Source organism: Aquarana catesbeiana, linkage group LG13, assembly GCF_042186555.1.
Source record: "Aquarana catesbeiana isolate 2022-GZ linkage group LG13, ASM4218655v1, whole genome shotgun sequence".
In the NCBI taxonomy this organism is placed as follows: Eukaryota; Metazoa; Chordata; class Amphibia; order Anura; family Ranidae; genus Aquarana; species Aquarana catesbeiana.
In genome coordinates this window covers 210,080,281-210,102,229 of record NC_133336.1, presented here as the reverse complement: position 1 = coordinate 210,102,229, position 21,949 = coordinate 210,080,281, and the positions used below count along the sequence as shown (strand labels likewise).

The following is a 21,949-nucleotide window of genomic DNA, read 5'->3' as shown; positions in this document are numbered from 1 at the left end:
GGGTTGGCTTTCTTTCCTCTGTAGCTTGGTTCAGCACTGCCAGGTGCCGCTTGCACCAGTCCACAGCCGATTCAAACACTGGTGGACTTTCTATATTCGCAGTCACTCCACTGCACGTTTGCGGCCTCCAGCAAAGAATGAAGCACTGTCACTTTAAAGCAAGTTGCTTTTCACTTCATGCAAGCTTTCCTCACCTGCACAGTGCACACACAGATTGTGCTGTCTCATGCACACAAACACAGTTCATAGCAAAAAAAAAAAAAATAAGTTTGACTTTTCATTCACAGGTACACCACCTGCAACACGTAATGCCTTTTGCCTGGCTGCACTTCCACACACAGCCAATAGTTACTGACTTGAACTCACTGTGGAGCAAGGACCCGGATTCCACTGTCTCGTGCCCGCATCCAACAACCACTTGTAATATCGGGGACCATTAGCTCTTGTGGCAGATGCGTTTGTCAGTGATTCAAGCCAGTCAGGAACTATATTTAAGGGCATGGTAGCCCATTTTTATTAAAAAGGCAAATAAAAGTCCGTAACATAAAGGGTTCCCACGCAGGGGTTCATCTCCAGCTAATAAACACAATAGAAAATGCTAGCCCACCTGGCTCTCTTTAGCAGTACCTCTGCTCTTTATCCTGGTCACACAGACCACAGGATTCCTCAATGTGGATGGCTTCACTTTAGCGCCCACAGCTCTGCTTTGGCCTTAGTCCTCAGGCCGTTCCACTGCCTCTTTCAGTCACATGTTCTGGCTGCCTCCTGCAGCCCCTCTGACTCCTGGAGACCTCGTGTCTCTCTGGGTGTGGAGCCGTCTCCAACTGGGAGCCATGAGGTCTTCCCATATCCTCATTATAAGTGCTGTGCTCACCTGAGCACACACCCTGCTGGTAATCTACAAAGTCTGGACACAGGGTTGGAGATCCTGTCCCACCCAAGACACTATGGAATCTCCAAACTACAGAGCCCCATGACCGAATACCAAAACCTGGAGAAAGCTGCCAACACAGTTTTCTCCCTTTCAAAGCTATGCTTTGTAGCACTGCAGTCACCTGACATGCAAACTCTGTGTCCATTTTCCATCCCTTTTCACAGTGACAGGGACTCTCACTATTACAATATATATATATATATATATATATATATATATATATATATATATATATATATATATATATATACATATATATACTGTATTCATTTTAGCTAGATCCGTTCCTGTTATTCTCTCCCTACTACTGACTAGGGATGAGCTTCGCGTTCGAGTCGAACATCGGCTGTTCGCAAGTTCACCAAACAGCGAACAATTTGGGGTGTTTGCGGCAAATTCGAATGCCGCGGAACACCCTTTAAAAGTCTATGGGAGAAATCAAAAGTGCTAATTTTAAAGGCTTATATGCATGGTATTGTCATAAAAAGTGTTTGGGGACCTGGGTCCTGCCCCAGGGGACATGTATCAATGCAAAAAAAAAAGTTTTAAAAAGGCAGTTTTTTCAGGAGTAGTGATTTTAATAATGCTTAAAGTGAAACAATAAAAGTGTAATATCCCTTTAAATTTCGTACCTGGGGGGTGTCTATAGCAGTGTTTCTCAACTCCAGTCCTCAAGGCGCCCCAAGAGGTCATGTTTCCTGGCTTGCCATTATTTTGCACAGGTGATTTGATCAGTTTCACTGCCTTAGTAATTACCACAGCCGTTTCATCTGAGGGAAATCCTGAAAACATGACCTGTTGGGGTGCCTTGAGGACTGGAGTTGAGAAACACTGGTCTATAGTATGCCTGTAAAGGGGCGCATGTTTCCTGTGTTTAGAACAGTCTGACAGCAAAATGACATTTCAAAGGAAAAAAAGTAATTTAAAACTACTTGCGGCTATTAATGAATTGCCGGTCCGACAATACACATAGAAGTTCATTGATAAAAACTGCATGGGAATTCCCCACAGGGTAAAAATGACGTGGGGGGTCCTCCTAAATTCCATACCAGGCCCTTCAGGTCTGGTATGGATATTAAGGGGAACCCTGGACAAATTTTTTTTAAAATGACGTGGGGGGTCCCCCTAAATTCCATGCCAGGCCCTTCAGGTCTGGTATGGATATTAAGGGGAACCCTGCACCAAAATTTAAAAAAAAAACGGCGTGGGGTCCCCCGAAAAATCAATACCAGACCCTTATCCAAGCACACAACCTGGCAGGCCGCAGGAAAAGAGGGGGGACAAGAGAGCGCCCTCCCTCCTGAATCATACCAGGCCACATGCCCTCAACATTGGGAGGGTGCTTTGGGGTAGCCCCCAAAACACCTTGTCCCCATGTTGATGAGGACAAGGGCCTCATCCCCACAACCCTGGCCGGTGGTTGTGGGGGTCTGCGGGTGGGGGGCTTATTGGAATCTGGAAGCCCCCTTTAACAAGGGGACCCCCAGATCCCGGCCCTCCCCCCTGTGTGAAATGGTAAGGGGGTTTTGTACCCCTACCATTTCACTAAAAAAGTGTCAATAATGTTAAAAATGACAAGAGACAGTTTTTAACAATTCCTTTATTTAAATGCTTCTTCTTTCTTCTATCTTCCTTCATCTTCTTCTTCTTCTGGTTCTTCTGGCTCTTCTGGTTCTTCCTCCAGTGTTCTCGTCCAGCATTTCCTCCGCGTCCTCTTCTTCCCTTCTTCTCCTCGGGCCACTCTGCATCCATGGCATGGGGGGAGGCTCCCGCTCTTCTCTTCATCTTCTTCATATTCTTCTCTGGTCCGCTCTGCACCAATGCTGGCATGGAGGAAGGCTCCCGCTGTGTGATGCTTCTCCTCTTCTGACGGTTCTTAAATAACGGGGGCGGGGCCACCCGGTGACCCCGCCCCCCTCTGACGCACAGTGACTTGACGGGACTTCCCTGTGGCATCATGGGGAATGCCACAGGGAAGTCCCGTCATGTCCCCGTGTGTCAGAGGGGGCGGGGTCACTGGGTGGCCCCACCCCCGTTATTTAAGAACCGTCAGAAGAGGAGAAGCATCACACAGCGGGAGCCTCCCTCCATGCCAGCATGGGTGTGGAGCGGCCCGGAGAAGAAGATGAAGAAGATGCAGAAGAGAAGAAGATGAAGAGAAGAGCGGGAGCCTCCCCCCATGTCATGGATGCGGAGCGGCCCGAGGAGAAGAAGGGAAGAAGAAGCCGCGGAGGAGATGCTGGACGAGAAAACCGGAGGAAGAACCAGAAGAGCCAGAAGAACCAGAAGAAGAAGAAGAAGATGAAGGAAGATAGAAGAAAGAAGAAGCATTTAAATAAAGGAATTGTCAAAAACTGTCTCTTGTCATTTTTAACATTTTTGACACTTTTTTAGTGAAATGGTAGGGGTACTTTTGTACCCCCCTACCGTTTCACACAGGGGGGAGGGCTGGGATCTGGAGGTCCCCTTGTTAAAGGGGGCTTCCAGATTCCGATAAGCCCCCCGCCCGCAGACCCCCACAACCACCAGCCAGGGTTGTGGGGATGAGGCCCTTGTCCTCATCAACATGGGGACAAGGTGTTTTGGGGGCTACCCCAAAGCACCCTCCCAATGTTGAGGGCATGTGGACTGGTATGGTTCAAGGGGGGGGTGCTCTCTCGTCCCCCCTCTTTTCCTGCAGCCTGCCAGGTTGCATGCTCGGATAAGGGTCTGGTATGGATTTTTGGGGGACCCCACGCCGTTTTTTTAAAAAATTTTGGTGTGTGGTTCCCCTTAACCACTTAACAACCAGCCCATAGCCAAATGAAGGCTACAGGGCGGTTGCTTAACTCTGGGAGGGCATCCAGGGACGTCCTCCCAGAATTCTGCTCTCGCGTGCCCCCCCGCTAATCGCGGCCGTTTACCATGTGATCGCTCCGTCAAATGACGGAGCGATCACATGTAAACGAACCGGCGTCATCTCATGATGCCGGTTCCTCTCCACCCCTCCTGTGTACCGATCGGTACACTGTGAGCGGAGAGGGGGATGGATGGATGGTAGCAGTGCTGTGGGCTGCATCTGTAGTGCCCACAGCGCTGCATAGAGGCATCAAGCCATCCATCCATCCATGCTCAGCCATCCCTCACTACTCTGCAATGCCCTGCAATGCTGTGCAATACTCTGCAATGCCCCACAATACTCTGCAATGCCCCACAATACCCCACAATACTCTGCAATGCCCCACAAAACTCTGCAATGCCCCACAATACTCTGCAATACCCCGCAATACTCTGCCATACCCTGCAATACCCCGAAATACCCCGCAATACTCTGCCATACCCTGCAATACCCCGCAATACTCTGCCATACCCTGAAATACCCCGCAATACTCTGCCATACCCTGCAATACCCCGAAATACCCCGCAATACTCTGCCATACCCTGCAATACCCCGAAATACCCCACAATACTCTGCAATACCCCGCAATACTCTGCCATACCCTGCAATACCCCGCAATACTCTGCAATACCCCGCAATACTCTGCCATACCCTGCAATACCCCCAAATAACCCGCAATACTCTGCCATACCCTGCAATACCCCGAAATATCCCGCAATACTCTGCAATACCCCGCAGTACCCAGCCATACTCTGCAATACTCGGTGATACCCAGCCATACTCTGTCATACTCTGCCATACTCTGCCATACCCAGTCATGCTCTGCAATACCCCGCAAAAATCTGCAATACTCTGCCATAACCCGCAATACTCTGCCATACCCAGCCATACTCTGCAATACCCCGCAATACCCAGCCATACTCTGCAATACTCGGTGATACCCAGCCATACTCTGCCATACCCAGTCATACTCGGCGATACTCTGCAATACCCAGCTATGCTCAGCCATACTCGGCCATGCTCAGCCATACTCGGCCATGCTCAGCCATACTCTGCCTCTGTATGTGGCCAGGCTGTGGAAGTCTCACACATGTGGTATCACCGTACTCAGGAGGAGTAGGAGAATCTATTTTGGGGTGTCATTTTTGGTATGTACATGCTATGTGTTAGAAATATTGTTTAAATGGACAACTTTGTGTTTAAAAAAAAAGCATTTTAACCACTTCCCTCCTGCCATCATACGACGTCCTTGACTTTGTGCGGGGATATCTGAATGATGGGTGCAGCTACAGGCATCATTCAGATATCAGCTTTTTCAGCCGGCGATACCCTACGCCATAAGAATGATCATAGCGGCTGTTACACTGCTTGATCATTCTTACGGGAGGCGAGAGGGGACTCCCCCCTCCCACTGCCCTCCGGTGCTTCTACCGACTCACCGCTACAATCAAAGCCAGGATCGTTTTTTTTTTTTCATTTCAGGCACAGCCTAGAGGTGAGATGTGGGGTCTTATTGACCCCATATCTCACTGTAAAGAGGACCTGTCATGCCATATTCCTATTACAAGGGATATTTACATTCCTTGTAATAGGAATAAAAGTGATCAAAAATATTTTTTTTGGAAAAAAGTGTCAAACTAAAATAAATAAAGTAAAATGAACAATTAAAAAAAAAAATTAAAGCGCCCCTGTCCGTGTACTCGCATGCAGAAGCGAACGCATACGTCAGTCCCGCCCACATATGAAAACGGTGTTCAAACCACACATGTGCGATCGGTAGAGTGAGAGCAATAATTTTGGCCCTAGACCTCCTCTGTAACTCAAAATTTGTAACCAGTAAAAAATTTTAAAGCGTCGCCTATGGGGATTTTTAAGTAGCGAAGTTTGTGGCCATTCCACAAGCGTGTGCAATTTTGAAAGGTGACATGTTAGGTATCTATTTACTTGGCATAAATTCATCTTTCATATTATGCAAAAACATTGGGCTAACCTTACCGTTTTGGTTTTTTAAAGCACAAAACAGTTTCTTTCCCCCAAAAAAATGCATTTGAAAAATTGCTGCGCAAATATCGTGCGAGATAAAAAGTTGCAATGACCACTATTGTATTCTCTAGGGTCTTTGCTAAAAAAACATATATAATGTTTTGGGATTCTATGTAATTTTCTAGCAAATAAATCATGATTTTTACATGTAGGAGAGAAATGTCAATGCCTGGGTGCTCCAGAACGCCTGAAGGTGCTCCCTGCATGTTGGGCCTCTGTATGTGGCCAGGCTGTTTAAAAGTCTCACAAATGTGGTATCGCCATACTCGGGAGTAATAGCAGAATGTGTTTTGGGGTGTAATTTGTGGTATGCATATGCTGTGTGTGAGAAATAACCTGCTAATATGACAATTTTGTGAAAAAAAAACAAGAAAAAAAACCTTGATTTTGCAAAGAATTGTGGGAAAAAATTACAACTTCAAAAAACTCACCATGCATCTTTCTAAATACCTTGGAATGTCTTCTTTCCAAAAAGGGGTCATTTGGGGGGTATTTGTACTTTTCTGGCATGTTAGGGTCTCAAGAAATGAGATAGGCCGTCAGTAATTCAGGTGTGATCAATTTTCAGATATTGGCACCATACACCATAGCTTGTGGATGCTATAACTTTCACAAAGACCAAATAATATACACTAATTTGGGTTATTTTTACCAAAGATATGTAACGGTATAAATTTTGGCCAAAATATATGAAGAAAATTTACTAATTTGCAAAATTTTATAACAGAAACGAAGAAAAATGCATTCTTTGACAGATTTTTCGGTCTTTTTTCTTTTATAGCGCAAAAAATAAAGAACCCAGCGGTGATTAAATACCACCAAAAGAAAGCTATATTTGTGTGAAAAAAGGACAAAAACTTCATATAGATACAGTGTTGCATGACTGAGTAATTGTCATTCAAAATGTGAGAGCACCAAAAGCTGAAAATTGGTCTGGTTATTAAGGGGGTTTAAGTGCCCAGTGGTCAAGTGGTTAATATCCATACCAGACCTGAAGGGCCTGGTATGGAATTTAGGGGGACCCCCACGTCATTTTTTTTTAAAACTTTGGTTCGGGGTTCCCCTGTGGGGAATTCCCATGCCGTTTTTATCAATGAACTTCTATGTGTATTGTCGGACCGGCAATGCATTTATAGCCGCGAGTAGTTTTAAATTACTTTTTTTCCTTTGAAATGTCATTTTGCTGTCAGACTGTTCTAAACACGGTAAACATGTGCCCCTTTACAGGCATACCATAGACACCCCCCAGGTACGAAATTTAAAGGGATATTACACTTTTATTGTTTCACTTTAAGCATTATTAAAATCACTGCTCCCGAAAAAACGGCCATTTTTAAAACTTTTTTTTGCATTGATCCATGTCCCCTGGGGCAGGACCCAGGTCAATAACTTGCATATAAGCCTTTAAAATTAGCACTTTTGATTATTCATGTTCGTGTCCCATAGACTTTAACGGTGTTCGCATGTTCGAACAAACTTTTTTCCTGTTCGCATGTTCTGGTGCGAACCGAACAAGGGGGTGTTCGGCTCATCCCTACTAATGACAGGCAGACAGGTGTTTTTACAGTATTTACAGCTACTTAAAGAAAATTGCTGGTGTTCTTCTGATCCTATTAGTCCTATTAGCTACAGTATTTACAGTTAGTGTAGTGCATCCTCTGCACAGTGTGCATCTAAAGCTACCTGAAGAAAATTTGTGGTGTTCTTCTGATCCTATATTAATACCACAGGCAGGCAGCTACAGTATTTACAGTTAGTGTACGGTGTCCTCTGCACAGTGTGCACCTAAAGATACCTGAAGACAATTGCTGTTGTTCTGCTCCTATTAATACCACAGGCAGGCAGCTACAGTATTTACAGTTATGGCCCATACACACGGTCGGACATTGATCGTACATTCTGACAAGAAAATCCTAGGATTTTTTCCAACGGATGTTGGCTCAAACTTGTCTTGCATACACACGGTCACACAAAGTTGTCGGAAAATCCGATCGGTCTGAACGCGGTGACGTAAAACACGTATGTCAGGACTATAAACGGGGCAGTAGCCAATAGCTTTTGTCTCTTAATTTATTCTGAGCATGCGTGGCACTTTGTGCGTCGGATTTGTGTACACACGATAGGAATTTCCGACAATGGATTTTGTTGTCGGAAAATTTTATAGCAAGCTCTCAAACTTTGTGTGTCGGAAATTCCTATGGAAAATGTGTGATGGAGCCTTACGGTCAGAATTTCCGACAACGAGCTCCTATCACACATTTTCCAGCGGAAAATCCTATCGTGTGTACAGAGCATTAGTGTACTGTGTCCTCTGCACAGTGTGCACCTAAAGCTACCTGAAGAAAATTAGTGGTGTTCTTCTGATCCTATTAATACCACAGGCAGACAGCTACAGTATTTACAGTTAGTGTACTGTGTCCTCTGCACAGTGTGCATCTAAAGCTACCTGAAGAAAATTAGTGGTGTTCTTCTGATCCTATTAATACCACAGGCAGGCAGCTACAGTATTTTCAGTTAGTGTAGTGCTTCCTCTGCACAGTGTGCACCTAAAGCTACCTGGAGACAATTGCTGTTGATCTGCTCCTATTAATACCACAGGCAGGCAGCTACAGTATTTACAGTTAGTGTACTGTGTCCTCTGCACAGTGTGCACCTAAAGCTACCTGAATAAAATTGGTGGTGTTCTTCTGATCCTATTAATACCACAGGCAGACAGCTACAGTATTTACAATTAGTGTATTGTGTCCTCTGCACAGTGTGCACCTAAAGCTACCTGAAGACAATTGCTGTTGTTATGATCCTGATCTTTTTTTATTTTTTTAAAGCGGTGTTCCAGCCGAATGTATACTTTTTAAATAAAAATACTCCTATAATACACAAGCATAATGTATTCTAGTAAAGTTAGTCTGTAAACTAAGGTCCGTTTTGTTAGATTATAGCATTAGTTTGTTATTTTATAAACTTCCAGCAGGCCGTGGCCATCTTAAGTGTGGGCATCTGAAGCCAGACTGTATTTCTTCCTGGATCTCATCCTTGCAGATCTCGCACATGCTCAGTGCAGCACAAGCAGTGTGATAGGTTTCAGGTCAGGTTTCCATAGCTACGGCAGTGTCAGAGGAAGTTGCTGTCCCTTAGCTATGCAAACCTCTCCTTCCCACCTCCCTCCAGGAAATAAATTACAATTGCATTATTTCTTGCATTGCCTACCTGCAAATGGCGTAGATCAAGTAAAAATGAATTTCTATGACATCACATCACCCCGAGAAAATTGCATCACAACAACCCCCACAAATAGCATCACAACACCCCCCGCAAATCGCATCACAGCACCCCCCGCAAATCGTATCACAACCCCCCTGCAAATCGCATCACATTGCCCCCAGCAAATCGCATCATACAGCTCCCCCAAATCGTATCACAACACCCCCCGAAAATTGCATCATAACACCCCCACAAATCGCATCACATAGCCCCCCACAAATCATATCACAGCACCCCCACAAATGGCATCACATCGCTCCCTGCAAATCACATCACAACACCACCCACAAATCACATCACATAGTCCCCTGCAAATTGCTTCACAATATCCCCCACAAATGGCATCACATCACTCCCCGCAATTCGCATCACAACACCACCCACAAATCACATCACATTGCCCCCAGCAAAGTGTATCATAACACCCATCACATGCCCCCATCAAAACTGCCCCATCATATTGCCACCATCAAAACTGCCCCATCAAAATTTCCCCATCAGAATTGCCCCATCAAAACTGCCCCCATTGAAACTGCCCATCATATTGCCACCATCAGAACTGCCCCATCAAAACTGCCCCAATCAAAACTGCCCCTATTAAAATTGCCCCCATCAAAACTGCCCCCATCAAAACTGCCCCCATCATATTGCCACCATCAGAATTGCCCCATCAAAACTGCCCCATCATGTTGCCCCCATCAAAACCACCCCATCAAAATTGACCCCATCAGAATTGCCCCATCAAAACTGCCCCCATCAAAACTGCCCCATCATATTGCCACCATCAAAACTGCCCCATCAAAATTGCTCCCATCAGAATTGCCCCATCAAAACCGCCCCCATCAAGACTGTCCCATCATATTGCCCCCTTAAAACTGCCCCATCATATTCCTCTATTATAAATCAATACATGGTGTGTCTGTCCCCTCCCCCGGGCTCTGTATGTCATCAGAGCTGAGATGCTCCAGCCGCCTCCCCCACCGCCCATCACTGTGTATGAGAAGCTTTGGTAACCATGGCAACAAAAGCGATCCTACGGCCCAGCGATGCCTATTGTCTCCTGGGATTGATGACAAACATCTCCCAGGAGGCATTGCAGAGAGGGGAGGAAATGCTGGGCCGCGGCCGAGGACAGGAAGTGCCGACTACTATACAGTATATAAAAGTGAGTTTAAGGGAAAAATAGGCCAATTCTTTATCAGCACACACAGCAGATTTGGAGGGAAATTACTTTAAAATATGGGTGGAGCTCCACTTTAAGGTCACCGGCCCACTAGGGCACAAAAAGCGCAGCTAAAGCACCGCAAAAATGACCAGCGATTTAGGGCTGTTTTATCGGCTCTGCAGTGTGAAAGGGGTCTTACTACACAAGTCACTGTATGGTGATTGGAGATGGAAGTAGTGGTGAATGGCTTGTAGGAAATCTGCTTTTTCACATTTATGAACTTTCTCTTGATATTTGTAATTTTATAAGATAACTTTGTTGCTCTTCATGTTTATGTATTTTTGTACATTATATGTTATATAGATTGAAGTAGCTGTGAATAGATTGGAGGAGATCTGCCCTTCCTCACATGTATGAAAGTATTTTTGTAGTGAATGGAATTGTTATATCTGATCCCTATTGGTGGAATTATCACATCTAGTATAATATGAAGACTGCAGCACTAGTATATAACATTCACACAATATAAATGTGACAATATAACAATAAAAGTGAGACTCCTCATCACAAAACTCCCTATAAGTGTATATATAACAATGGTATGGAGAATATTTCACTGATAACTAATGAAGAGAATTTATAATCAGCAGATATAAAATTAGTGCAGCAATATTAGTACAACATTTTCAAAAAAGGTCCAAATAAAGAACGATAATAATAAAATCTTCTCCACACCATAAGATCAAATCCTCCACCATGATGTTCTAAGGAAATCCCAAAGTACAATGGTGTCACTTTTAGTCAATGAAGTTTCCACAACATGAGTGAGACTTTTGTGACCATCAAAGTGAATCTCCACAACTGAATCCAAGACTTAGCAGAAGGTTGGAGGTGAAAGCCTAGAGGTCAGTGTGAGTGTGTATGGTCCAATCCCCATACAGGAATAATGAATGGATCACACCACCTCATCCACTTCTCATGTCACATTTAGTAATTGGGATCCACAAAAAGAGAAATCCTCCAATAGTGTAGATGATCGATCGTCTTTTATAAAGTGATCTCATATTAATGATTCCAATAAAGAGAAATGAGTTCCATTCATGTAGAGAATAGTTACATTCATTCCTGGGGGAGAAATTCATTTTCTTCTGGTAACATTCTTCTCTTCTTCTACAGATTGTATAATAATGACCTGACAGACAGTTCCTGCCCCCACCTGGCATCTGGAATAAGAAATAACCAGACACTGAGGACACTGAACCTGTCTGGGAACAATCTGGAGGGTCCTCAATTCAGGGATCTGATGGAAGCTCTGACAACAAGCCGGATAGAGGAATTACAGTGAGTATAACAGGACTGACTGAGACAATAATATTCTGGGACAGTTTTATATCTAAACCACATAAATAATATAGAAATATGAGAATGTCATCACATTCCATCTTTAGACTCCATAAGGCTCCATGCACACTGGGCTTAAAAAATGTCAGTTCCCTTGGCAGAAAAAACTTTCATATAGAGATTTTATTGTACAAAGTTTAGACGAGTTTAGGAGAGTTTTGCATTTTTTCTGCCAGAAAGCTCCAATCAGAAACACGAACCGGAAGGTTTTTTTTCCTGCCTCTAAACATTGAGCTCAAAGTATGTCTTGGAACATGGAGCTGCTTCTACAGGCAGAATACAAAACTCCTATAGTAGCAGCAATGTATCAAGCCAGTGTGCATGGAGCCTAAATATCCAATACTGGACTATTACACTAGATTACCAAAAGTATTGGGACACCTGCCTTTACACACACATGAACTTTAATGGCATCCCAGTCTTAGTCTGTAGGGTTCAATATGGAGTTGGCCCACCCTTTTCAGCTATAACAGCTTAATTTCTTCTGGGAATGCTGTCCACAAGGTTTAGGAGTGTGTCTATGGGAATGTTTGACCATTCTTCCAGAAGCACATTTGTGAGGTCAGGCACTAATGTTGGATGAGAAGGCCTGGCTCGCAGACTCTGCTCTAATTCATCCCAAAGGTGTCCTATCGGGTTGAGGTCAGGACTCTGTGCAGGCCAGTCAAGTTCCTCCACCCCAAACTCGCTCATCCATGTTTTTATGGACCTTGCTTTGTGCACTGGTACACAGTCATTTTGGAACAGGAAGGAGCCATCCCCAAACTGTTCCCACAAAGTTGAGAGAATGAAATTGTCCAAAATGTCTTGGTATGCTGATGCCTTAAGAGTTCCCTTCACTGGAATTAAGAGGCCAAATCCAACCCCTGAAAAACACCCCGCACACCATAATCCCCCCTCCCCCCACACCATAATCCCCCCTCCCCCCACTCCATAATACCCCCCACACCATAATCGCCCCTCCACCAAATGATTTGCCAGTGCATAAAGCAAGGTCCATAAAAACATAGATGAGTGAGTTTGGGGTGGAGGAACTTGACTGGCCTGCACAGAGACCTGACCTCAACCCGATAGAACATCTTTGGTATTATTTAGAGTGGAGACTGCAAGCCAGGCCTTCTAATCAAACATGATCGTTAGTATGGTGCTTTTGACAGCCAATTCCGATTTTTCATCTGACAAAAGCTGGATGTGCAGGCTATAAAATTTTTATCGTACATGAACTCAGCATCTGATTTTTGTTTGATCCAAAATAAATTGTGAGAGCAAGACTATGCATGCTAAGAAACGAAAGAATACATACAAAACTATTCAACACATCACGTCACTTCTGAAGTTGTATTCTGTCAGAAGGGAATTTTCATATGGAGAGTAACCTCTTCACTTTCGATATGAGACTAGCATGCCACAAAAAATGGACGAACGGTCATCTAAAAATCTGATCGTGTGTACGAGGATTAAGACTGAGATGCCATTAAAGTTCATGTGTTTGTAAAGGCAGGCGTCACAATACTTTTGGTAATATAGTGTATGTCTAAACTACATAAACCTAATAATAATGGAGATATATTTCATCTCCTGGTTGTCTTTATATATCACCAATATCAGACAGTTCTCTAAAGCTGGATATAAAAATATAAAACATTTAATATCTGCGCTAAAAAACACAAACAACTTTGTGCAAATCCAATGAATGAAAACCAGCCGCCAGCAGGAAGTCTGATATAGAAGTACAAATAGTATAATATAATTCTATGTATAGAGCCCTACACTTAGTGATAAAATGTGTGATGAGACAAATGAGAAATCTGCAACCTACAATGTGTCCGAATACCAACACTTCTAATGTAGATGTGATAACTCCACCAATACTGATCAATAATAAAAATTCACAGCTACTTCAGTCTGTATAACATATAATGTGCAAAAATACAATATCACCCGAGGTATCCAGACAATGGCCGCAATCACATTACATAGAAGATAAAAATCCTCCATGTCACTGCCTGGACTCCATCATACACGGCTGCAGTCCGGAGCGGTGTGTGCTCTGAGTTCTGTGTATACTCGTGTATATGATGGAAGTGTACAATCTGTGATTCTATATATATTTAAGGAATATGCACTATGGAGGCTTTTTCTTTTCTATGTAATGTGATTGCGGCCATTGTCTGGATACCTCGGGTGATATTGAAGATACTACCTGGAGGTCTGACATTCCGTGGCACAGTCTGTTCTCATCGGAAGCCGGCTTGAGTGGAGTGGCGCTGCTGGAAGGATATAAACAAGCGTGTCTGGGCCTTGTGGGGAGAAACCTTTTCGTAAGTGACCTGTTTGCTCACCGGTGTGGGGGAGGTTGATTGAAGTTGCTGCAAAGAGGTGGAAGTTGATCAGCATTGATTTAATCCATCTGGATGAATCTCTGGTATTTCTGTTAGACCCCCTTCACACTGAGGCAGTTTTCAGACATTTTAGCGCTAGAAATAGCACCTGAAAACTGCCTCCCATTTATTTGTATGAGTGCTTTCACACTCGGGCGGTGCGCTTGTGGGACATTAGAAAAAGTCCTGCAAGCAGCATCTTTGGGGCGGGTTATGAGCATTATAAATAGCGCTCCCAAAATGCCCCTACCCATTGAAATGAATGGGCAGCACTTCCAAGCACTTTGAACGCGCCGCAAAACTGGTCTTTTTTCTTTTTTTAAAGCTGTGTTCTGGCCGAATGTATACTTTTTAAATAAAAATAGCCCTATAATACACAAGCTTAATGTATTCTAGTAAAGTTAGTCTGTAAACTAAGGTCCGTTTTGTTAGATTATATCATTAGTTTGTTATTTTATAAACTTCCAGCAGGCCGTGGCCAACTTAAGTGTGGGCATCTGAAGCCAGACTGTATTTCTTCCTGGATCTCATCCTTGCAGATCTCGCACATGCTCAGTGCAGCACAAGCAGTGTGATAGGTTTCAGGTCAGGTTTCCATAGCTACGGCAGTGTCAGAGGAAGTTACTGCCCCTTAGCTATGCAAACCTCTCCTCCCCTCCTCCCTCCAGGAATAAGGAAATAAATTACAATTGCATTATTTCTTGCATTGCCTACCTGCAAATGGCGTAGATCAAGTAAAGATGAATTTCTATGACATCACATCGTCCTGAGAAAATTGCATCACAACAACCCCCGCAAATCGCATCACAACACCCCCGCAAATCGCATCACAACACCCCCGCAAATCGCATCACATAGCCCCCACAAATCACATCACAACACCCCCGCAAATCGCATCACATAGCCCCTGCAAATCGCATCACGTAGCCCCCGCAAATCGCATCATACAGCTCCCCACAAATCACATCACAACACCCCCCGCAAATTGCATCACAACACCCTTACAAATCGCATCACATAGCCCCCCGCAAATCGCATCACAACACCCCCCACAAATGGCTTCACATCGCTCCCTGCAAATTGTATCACAACACCCCCCGAAAAAATTGCATCACATTGCCCCCAGCAAATCACATCATACAGCTCCCCTAAATCGCATCACAACACCCCCCGAAAATTGCATCACAACACCCCCACAAATCGCATCACATAGCCCCCCACAAATCGTATCACAACACCCCCACAAATGGCATCACATCACTCCCTGCAAATCACATCACAACACCCCCCGCAAATCGCATCACATAGCCCCCTGCAAATTGCTTCACAACATCCCCCGCAAATGGCATTACATCACTCCCCGCAATTCGCATTACAACACCCCCCACAAATCGCATCACATTGCCCCCAGCAAAGCGTATCATAACACCCATCACATGCCCCCATCAAAACTGCCCCATCATATTGCCACCATCAAAACTGCCCCATCAAAATTGCCCCCATCAGAATTGCCCCATCAAAACTGCCACCATCAAAACTGCCCATCATATTGCCACCATCAGAATTACCCCATCAAAACTGCCCCATCAAAACTGCCCCCATCAAAGCTGCCCCCCATCAAAATTTTCCCCATCAAAACTGCCCCCATCAAAACTGCCCCATCATATTGCCACCATCAAAACTGCCCCATCAAACTTGACCCCATCAGAATGTCCCCATCAAAACTGCCCCATCATATTGCCACCATCAGAATTGCCCCATAAAAACTGCCCCATCATATTGACACCATCAGAATTGCCCCATAAAAACTGCCCCATCATATTGCCCCCATCAAAATTGCCCCATCAAAACTGCCTCCATCAAAACTGCTCCATCATATTGCCACCATCAAAACTGCCCCATTATATTGCCCCATCAAAACTGCCTCCATCAGAATTGCCCCACCAAAACTACCCCATCATATTGCCATCATCAAGACTGCCCCATCAAAATTGCCCCCATCAGAATTGCCCCATCAAAACTGCCCCATGATATTGCCACCATCAAAACTGCCCCATCAAAATTGCCCCATCAGAATTGCCCCATCAAAACTGCCCCATCATATTGCCACCATCAGAATTGCCCCATCAAAATTGCCCCATCATATTGCCACCATCAAAACTGCCCCATCAAAATTGCTTCCATCAGAACTGCCCCATCAAAACTGCCCCATCATATTGCCACCATCAAAACTGCTCCATCATATTGCCCTCATCAAAACTGCCCCATCAGAATTGCCCCATCAGAATTGCCCCCTTAAAACTGCCCCATCATATTCCTCTATTATAAATCAGTACATGGTGTGTCTGTCCCCTCCCCCGGGCTCTGTATGTCATCAGAGCTGAGATGCTCCAGCCACCTCCCCCACCGCCCATCACTGTGTATGAGAAGCTTTGGTAACCATGGCAACAAAAGCGATGCTACGGCCCAGCAATGCCTATTGTCTCCTGGGATTGATGACAAATATCTCCCAGGAGGCATTGCAGAGGGGGGAGGAAATGCTGGGCCGCGGCCGAGGACAGGAAGTGCCGACTACTATACAGTATATAAAAGTGAGTTTAAGGGAAAAATAGGCCAATTCTTTATCAGCACACACAGCGGATTTGGAGGGAAATTACTTTAAAATATGGGTGGAGCTCCACTTTAAGGTCCCGTTGTCACCGGCCCACTAGCGCATGAAAAGCGCAGCTAAAGCACCGCAAAAATGACAAGCGATTTAGGGCTGTTTTATCGGCTCTGCAGTGTGAAAGGGGTCTTACTACACAAGTCACTGTATGGTGATTGGAGATGGAAGTAGTGGTGAATGGGTTGTAGGAAATCCGCTTTTTCACATTTATGAACTTTCTCTTGATGTTTGTAATTTTATAAGATAACTTTGTTGCTCTTCATGTTTATGTATTTTTGTACATTATATGTTATATAGATTGAAGTAGCTGTGAATAGATTGGAGGAGATCTGCCCTTCCTCACATGTATGAAAGTATTTTTGTAGTGAATGTAATTGTTATATCTGATCCCTATTGGTGGAATTATCACATCTAGTATAATATGGAAGACTGCAGCACTAGTATATAACATTCACACAATATAAATGTGACAATATAACAATAAAAGTGAGACTCCTCATCACAAAACTCCCTATAAGTGTATATATAACAATGGTATGGAGACTATTTCACTGATAACTAATGAAGAGAATTTATAATCAGCAGATATAAAATTAGTGCTGCAATATTAGTACAACATTTTCAAAAAAGTTCCAAATAAAGAACGGTAATAATAAAATCTTCGCCACACCATGAGATCAAATCCTCCACCATGATGTTCAAAGGAAATCCCAAAGTACAATGGTGTCACTTTTAGTCAATGAAGTTTCCACAACATAAGTGAGACTTCTGTGACCACCAAAGTGAATCTCCACAACTGAATCCAAGACTTAGGAGAAGGTTGGAGGTGAAAGCCTAGAGGTCAGTGTGAGTGTGTATGGTCCAATCCCCATACAGGAATAATGAATGGATCACACCACCTCATCCACTTCTCATGTCACATTTAGTAATTGGGATCCACAAAAAGAGAAATCCTCCAATAGTGTAGATGATCGATCGTCTTTTATAAAGTGATCTCATATTAATGATTCCAATAAAGAGAAATGAGTTCCATTCATGTAGAGAATAGTTACATTCATTCCTGGGGGAGAAATTCATTTTCTTCTGGTAACATTCTTCTCTTCTTCTACAGATTGACCTCTAATCACCTGACAGACAGTTCCTGCCCCCACCTGGCATCTGGAATAAGATATAACCAGACACTGAGGACACTGGGCCTGTCTGGGAACAATCTGGAGGGTCCTCATTTCAGGGATCTGATGGAAGCTCTGACAACAAGCCGGATAGAGGAATTACAGTGAGTATAACAGGACTGACTGAGACAATAATATTCTGGGACAGTTTTATATCTAAACCACATAAATAATATAGAAATATGAGAATGTCATCACTTTCCATCTTTAGACTCCATAAGGCTCCATGCACACTGGGCTTAAAAAATGTCAGTTCCCTTGGCAGAAAAACACTTTCATATAGAGATTTCATTGTACAAAGTTTAGATGAGTTTAGGAGAGTTTTGCATTTTTTCTGCCAGAAAGCTCCAATCAGAAACATGTTTCCTGCCTCTAAACATTGAGCTCAAAGTATGTCTTGGAACATGGAGCTGCTTCTACAGGCAGAATACAAAACTCCTATAGTAGCAGCAATGTATCAAGCCAGTGTGCATGGAGCCTAAATATCCAATACTGGACTATTACACTAGATTACCAAAAGTATTGGGACACCTGCCTTTACACACACATGAACTTTAATGGCATCCCAGTCTTAGTCTGTAGACTTCAATATGGAGTTGGCCCACCCTTTTCAGCTATAACAGCTTAATTTCTTCTGGGAATGCTGTCCACAAGGATTAGGAGTGTGTCTATGGGAATGTTTGACCATTCTTCCAGAAGCACATTTGTGAGGTCAGGCACTAATGTTGGATGAGAAGGCCTGGCTCGCAGGCTCTGCTCTAATTCATCCCAAAGGTGTCCTATCGGGTTGAGGTCAGGACTCTGTGCAGGCTAGTCAAGTTCCTCCACCCCAAACTCACTCATCCATGTTTTTATGGACCTTGCTTTGTGCACTGGTACACAGTCATTTTGGGACAGGAAGGAGCCATCCCCAAACTGTTCCCACAAAGTTGAGAGAATGAAATTGTCCAAAATGTCTTGGTATGCTGATGCCTTAAGAGTTCCCTTCACTGGAATTAAGAGACCAAATCCAACCCCTGAAAAACACCCCCCACACCATAATCCCCCCTCCCCCCACACCATAATCCCCCCTCCCCCCACTCCATAATACCCCCCCACACCATAATCGCCCCTCCACCAAATGATTTGCCAGTGCACAAAGCAAGGTCCATAAAGACATAGATGAGTGAGTTTGGGGTGGAGGAAATTGACTGGCCTGCACAGAGACCTGACCTCAACCCGATAGAACATCTTTGGTATTATTTAGAGTGGAGACTGCAAGCCAGGCCTTCTAATCCAATATGATCGTTAGTATGGTGCTTTTGACAGCCAATTCCGATTTTTCGTCTGACAAAAGCTGGATGTGCAGGCTATAAAATTTTTTATCGTACATGAACTCAGCATCTGATTTTTGTTTAATCCAAAATAAATTGTGAGAGCAAGAAATGAAAGAATACATACAAAACTATTCAACACATCACGTCACTTCTGAAGTTGTATTCTGTCAGAAGGGAATTTTCATATGGAGAGTAACCTCTTCACTTTCGATATGAGACTAGCATGCCACAAAAAAATGGACGAACGGTCATCCAAAAATCTGATCGTGTGTACGAGGATTAAGACTGAGATGCCATTAAAGTTCATGTACTTGTAAAGGCAGGCGTCACAATACTTTTGGTAATATAGTGTATGTCTAAACTACATAAACCTAATAATGGAGATATAGTTCATCTCCTGGTTGTCTTTATATATCACCAATATCAGACAGTTCTCTAAAGCTGGATATAAAAATATAAAACATTTAATATCTGCGCTAAAAAACATGAACAACTTTGTGCAAATCGAATGAATGAAAACCAGCCGCCAGCAGGAAGTCTGATATAGAAGTACAAATAGTATAATATAATTCTATGTATAGAGCCCTACACTTAGTGATAAAATGTGTGATGAGACAAATGAGAAATCTGCAACCTACAATGTGTCCGAATACCAACACTTCTAATGTAGATGTGATAACTCCACCAATACTGATCAATAATACAAATTCACAGCTACTTCAGTCTGTATAACATATAATGTGCAAAAATACAATATCACCCGAGGTGTCCAGACAATGGCCACAATCACATTACATAGAAAAGGAAAAGCCTCCATGTCACTGCCTGGACTCCATCATACACGGCTGCAGTCCGGAGCGGTGTGTGCTCTGAGTTCTGTGTATACTCGTGTATATGATGGAAGTGTACAATCTGTGATTCTATATATATTTAAGGATTATGCACTATGGAGGCTTTTTCTTTTCTATGTAATGTGATTGCGGCCATTGTCTGGATACCTCGGGTGATATTGGAGATACTACCTGGAGGTCTGACATTCCGTGGGACAGTCTGTTCTCATCGGAAGCTGGCTTGAGCGGAGTGGTGCTGCTGGAAGGATATAAACAAGCGTGTCTGGGCCTTGTGGGGACAAACCTTTTGGTAAGTGACCTGTTTGCTCACCGGTGTGGGGGAGGTTGATTGAAGTTGCTGCAAAGAGGTGGAAGTTGATCAGCATTGATTTAATCCATCTGGATGAATCTCTGGTATTTCTGTTAGACCCCCTTCACACTGAGGCAGTTTTCAGACATTTCAGCGCTAGAAATAGCACCTGAAAACTGCCTCCCATTTATTTGTATGAGTGCTTTCACACTCGGGCGGTGTGCTTGTGGGACATTAGAAAAAGTCCTGCAAGCAGCATCTTTGGGGCGGGTTATGAGCATTATAAATAGCGCTCCCAAAACGCCCCTACCCATTGAAATGAATGGGCAGCACTTCCAAGCACTTTGAACGCGCCGCAAAACTGGTCTTTTTTCTTTTTTTAAAGCTGTGTTCTGGCCGAATGTATACTTTTTAAATAAAAATAGCCCTATAATACACAAGCTTAATGTATGCTAGTAAAGTTAGTCTGTAAACTAAGGTCCGTTTTGTTAGATTATAGCATTAGTTTGTTATTTTATAAACTTCCAGCAGGCCGTGGCCATCTTAAGTGTGGGCATCTGAAGCCAGACTGTATTTCTTCCTGGATCTCATCCTTGTAGATCTCGCACATGCTTAGTGCAGCACAAGCAGCGTGATAGGTTTCAGGTCAGGTTTCCATAGCTACGGCAGTGTCAGAGGAAGTTACTGCCCCTTAGCTATGCAAAACTCTCCTCCCCTCCTCCCTCCAGAAATAAGGAAATAAATTACAATTGCATTATTTCTTGCATTGCCTACCTGCAAATGGCGTAGATCAAGTAAAGATGAATTTCTATGACATCACATCGTCCTGAGAAAATTGCATCACAACAACCCCCGCAAATCGCATCACAACACCCCCGCAAATGGCATCACAACACCCCCGCAAATCGCATCACATAGCCCCCACAAATCACATCACAACACCCCCGCAAATCGCATCACATAGCCCCCAGCAAAGCGTATCATAACACCCATCACATGCCCCCATCAAAACTGCCCCATCATATTGCCACCATCAAAACTGCCCCATCAAAATTGCCCCCATCAGAATTGCCCCATCAAAACTGCCACCATCAAAACTGCCCATCATATTGCCACCATCAGAATTACCCCATCAAAACTGCCCCATCAAAACTGCCCCCATCAAAGCTGCCCCCCATCAAAATTTTCCCCATCAAAACTGCCCCCATCAAAACTGCCCCATCATATTGCCACCATCAAAACTGCCCCATCAAACTTGACCCCATCAGAATGTCCCCATCAAAACTGCCCCATCATATTGCCACCATCAGAATTGCCCCATAAAAACTGCCCCATCATATTGACACCATCAGAATTGCCCCATAAAAACTGCCCCATCATATTGCCCCCATCAAAATTGCCCCATCAAAACTGCCTCCATCAAAACTGCTCCATCATATTGCCACCATCAAAACTGCCCCATTATATTGCCCCATCAAAACTGCCTCCATCAGAATTGCCCCACCAAAACTACCCCATCATATTGCCATCATCAAAACTGCCCCATCAAAATTGCCCCCATCAGAATTGCCCCATCAAAACTGCCCCATCATA

The 21,949-nt window shown here is 43.9% G+C and overlaps 1 protein-coding gene across 1 annotated transcript in view; it reads left to right on the top strand.

Moving 5' to 3' along the window:
* The window catches only part of LOC141116661 (ribonuclease inhibitor-like), a 51,965-nt gene that overhangs the window by 16,395 nt on the left and 13,621 nt on the right, over positions 1-21,949 (top strand). The window contains exon 2 of the mRNA XM_073609054.1: positions 17,840-18,004. Within this exon, the coding sequence (XP_073465155.1) occupies positions 17,840-18,004 (165 nt within the window). The remainder of the gene's footprint in view (positions 1-17,839; positions 18,005-21,949) is intronic.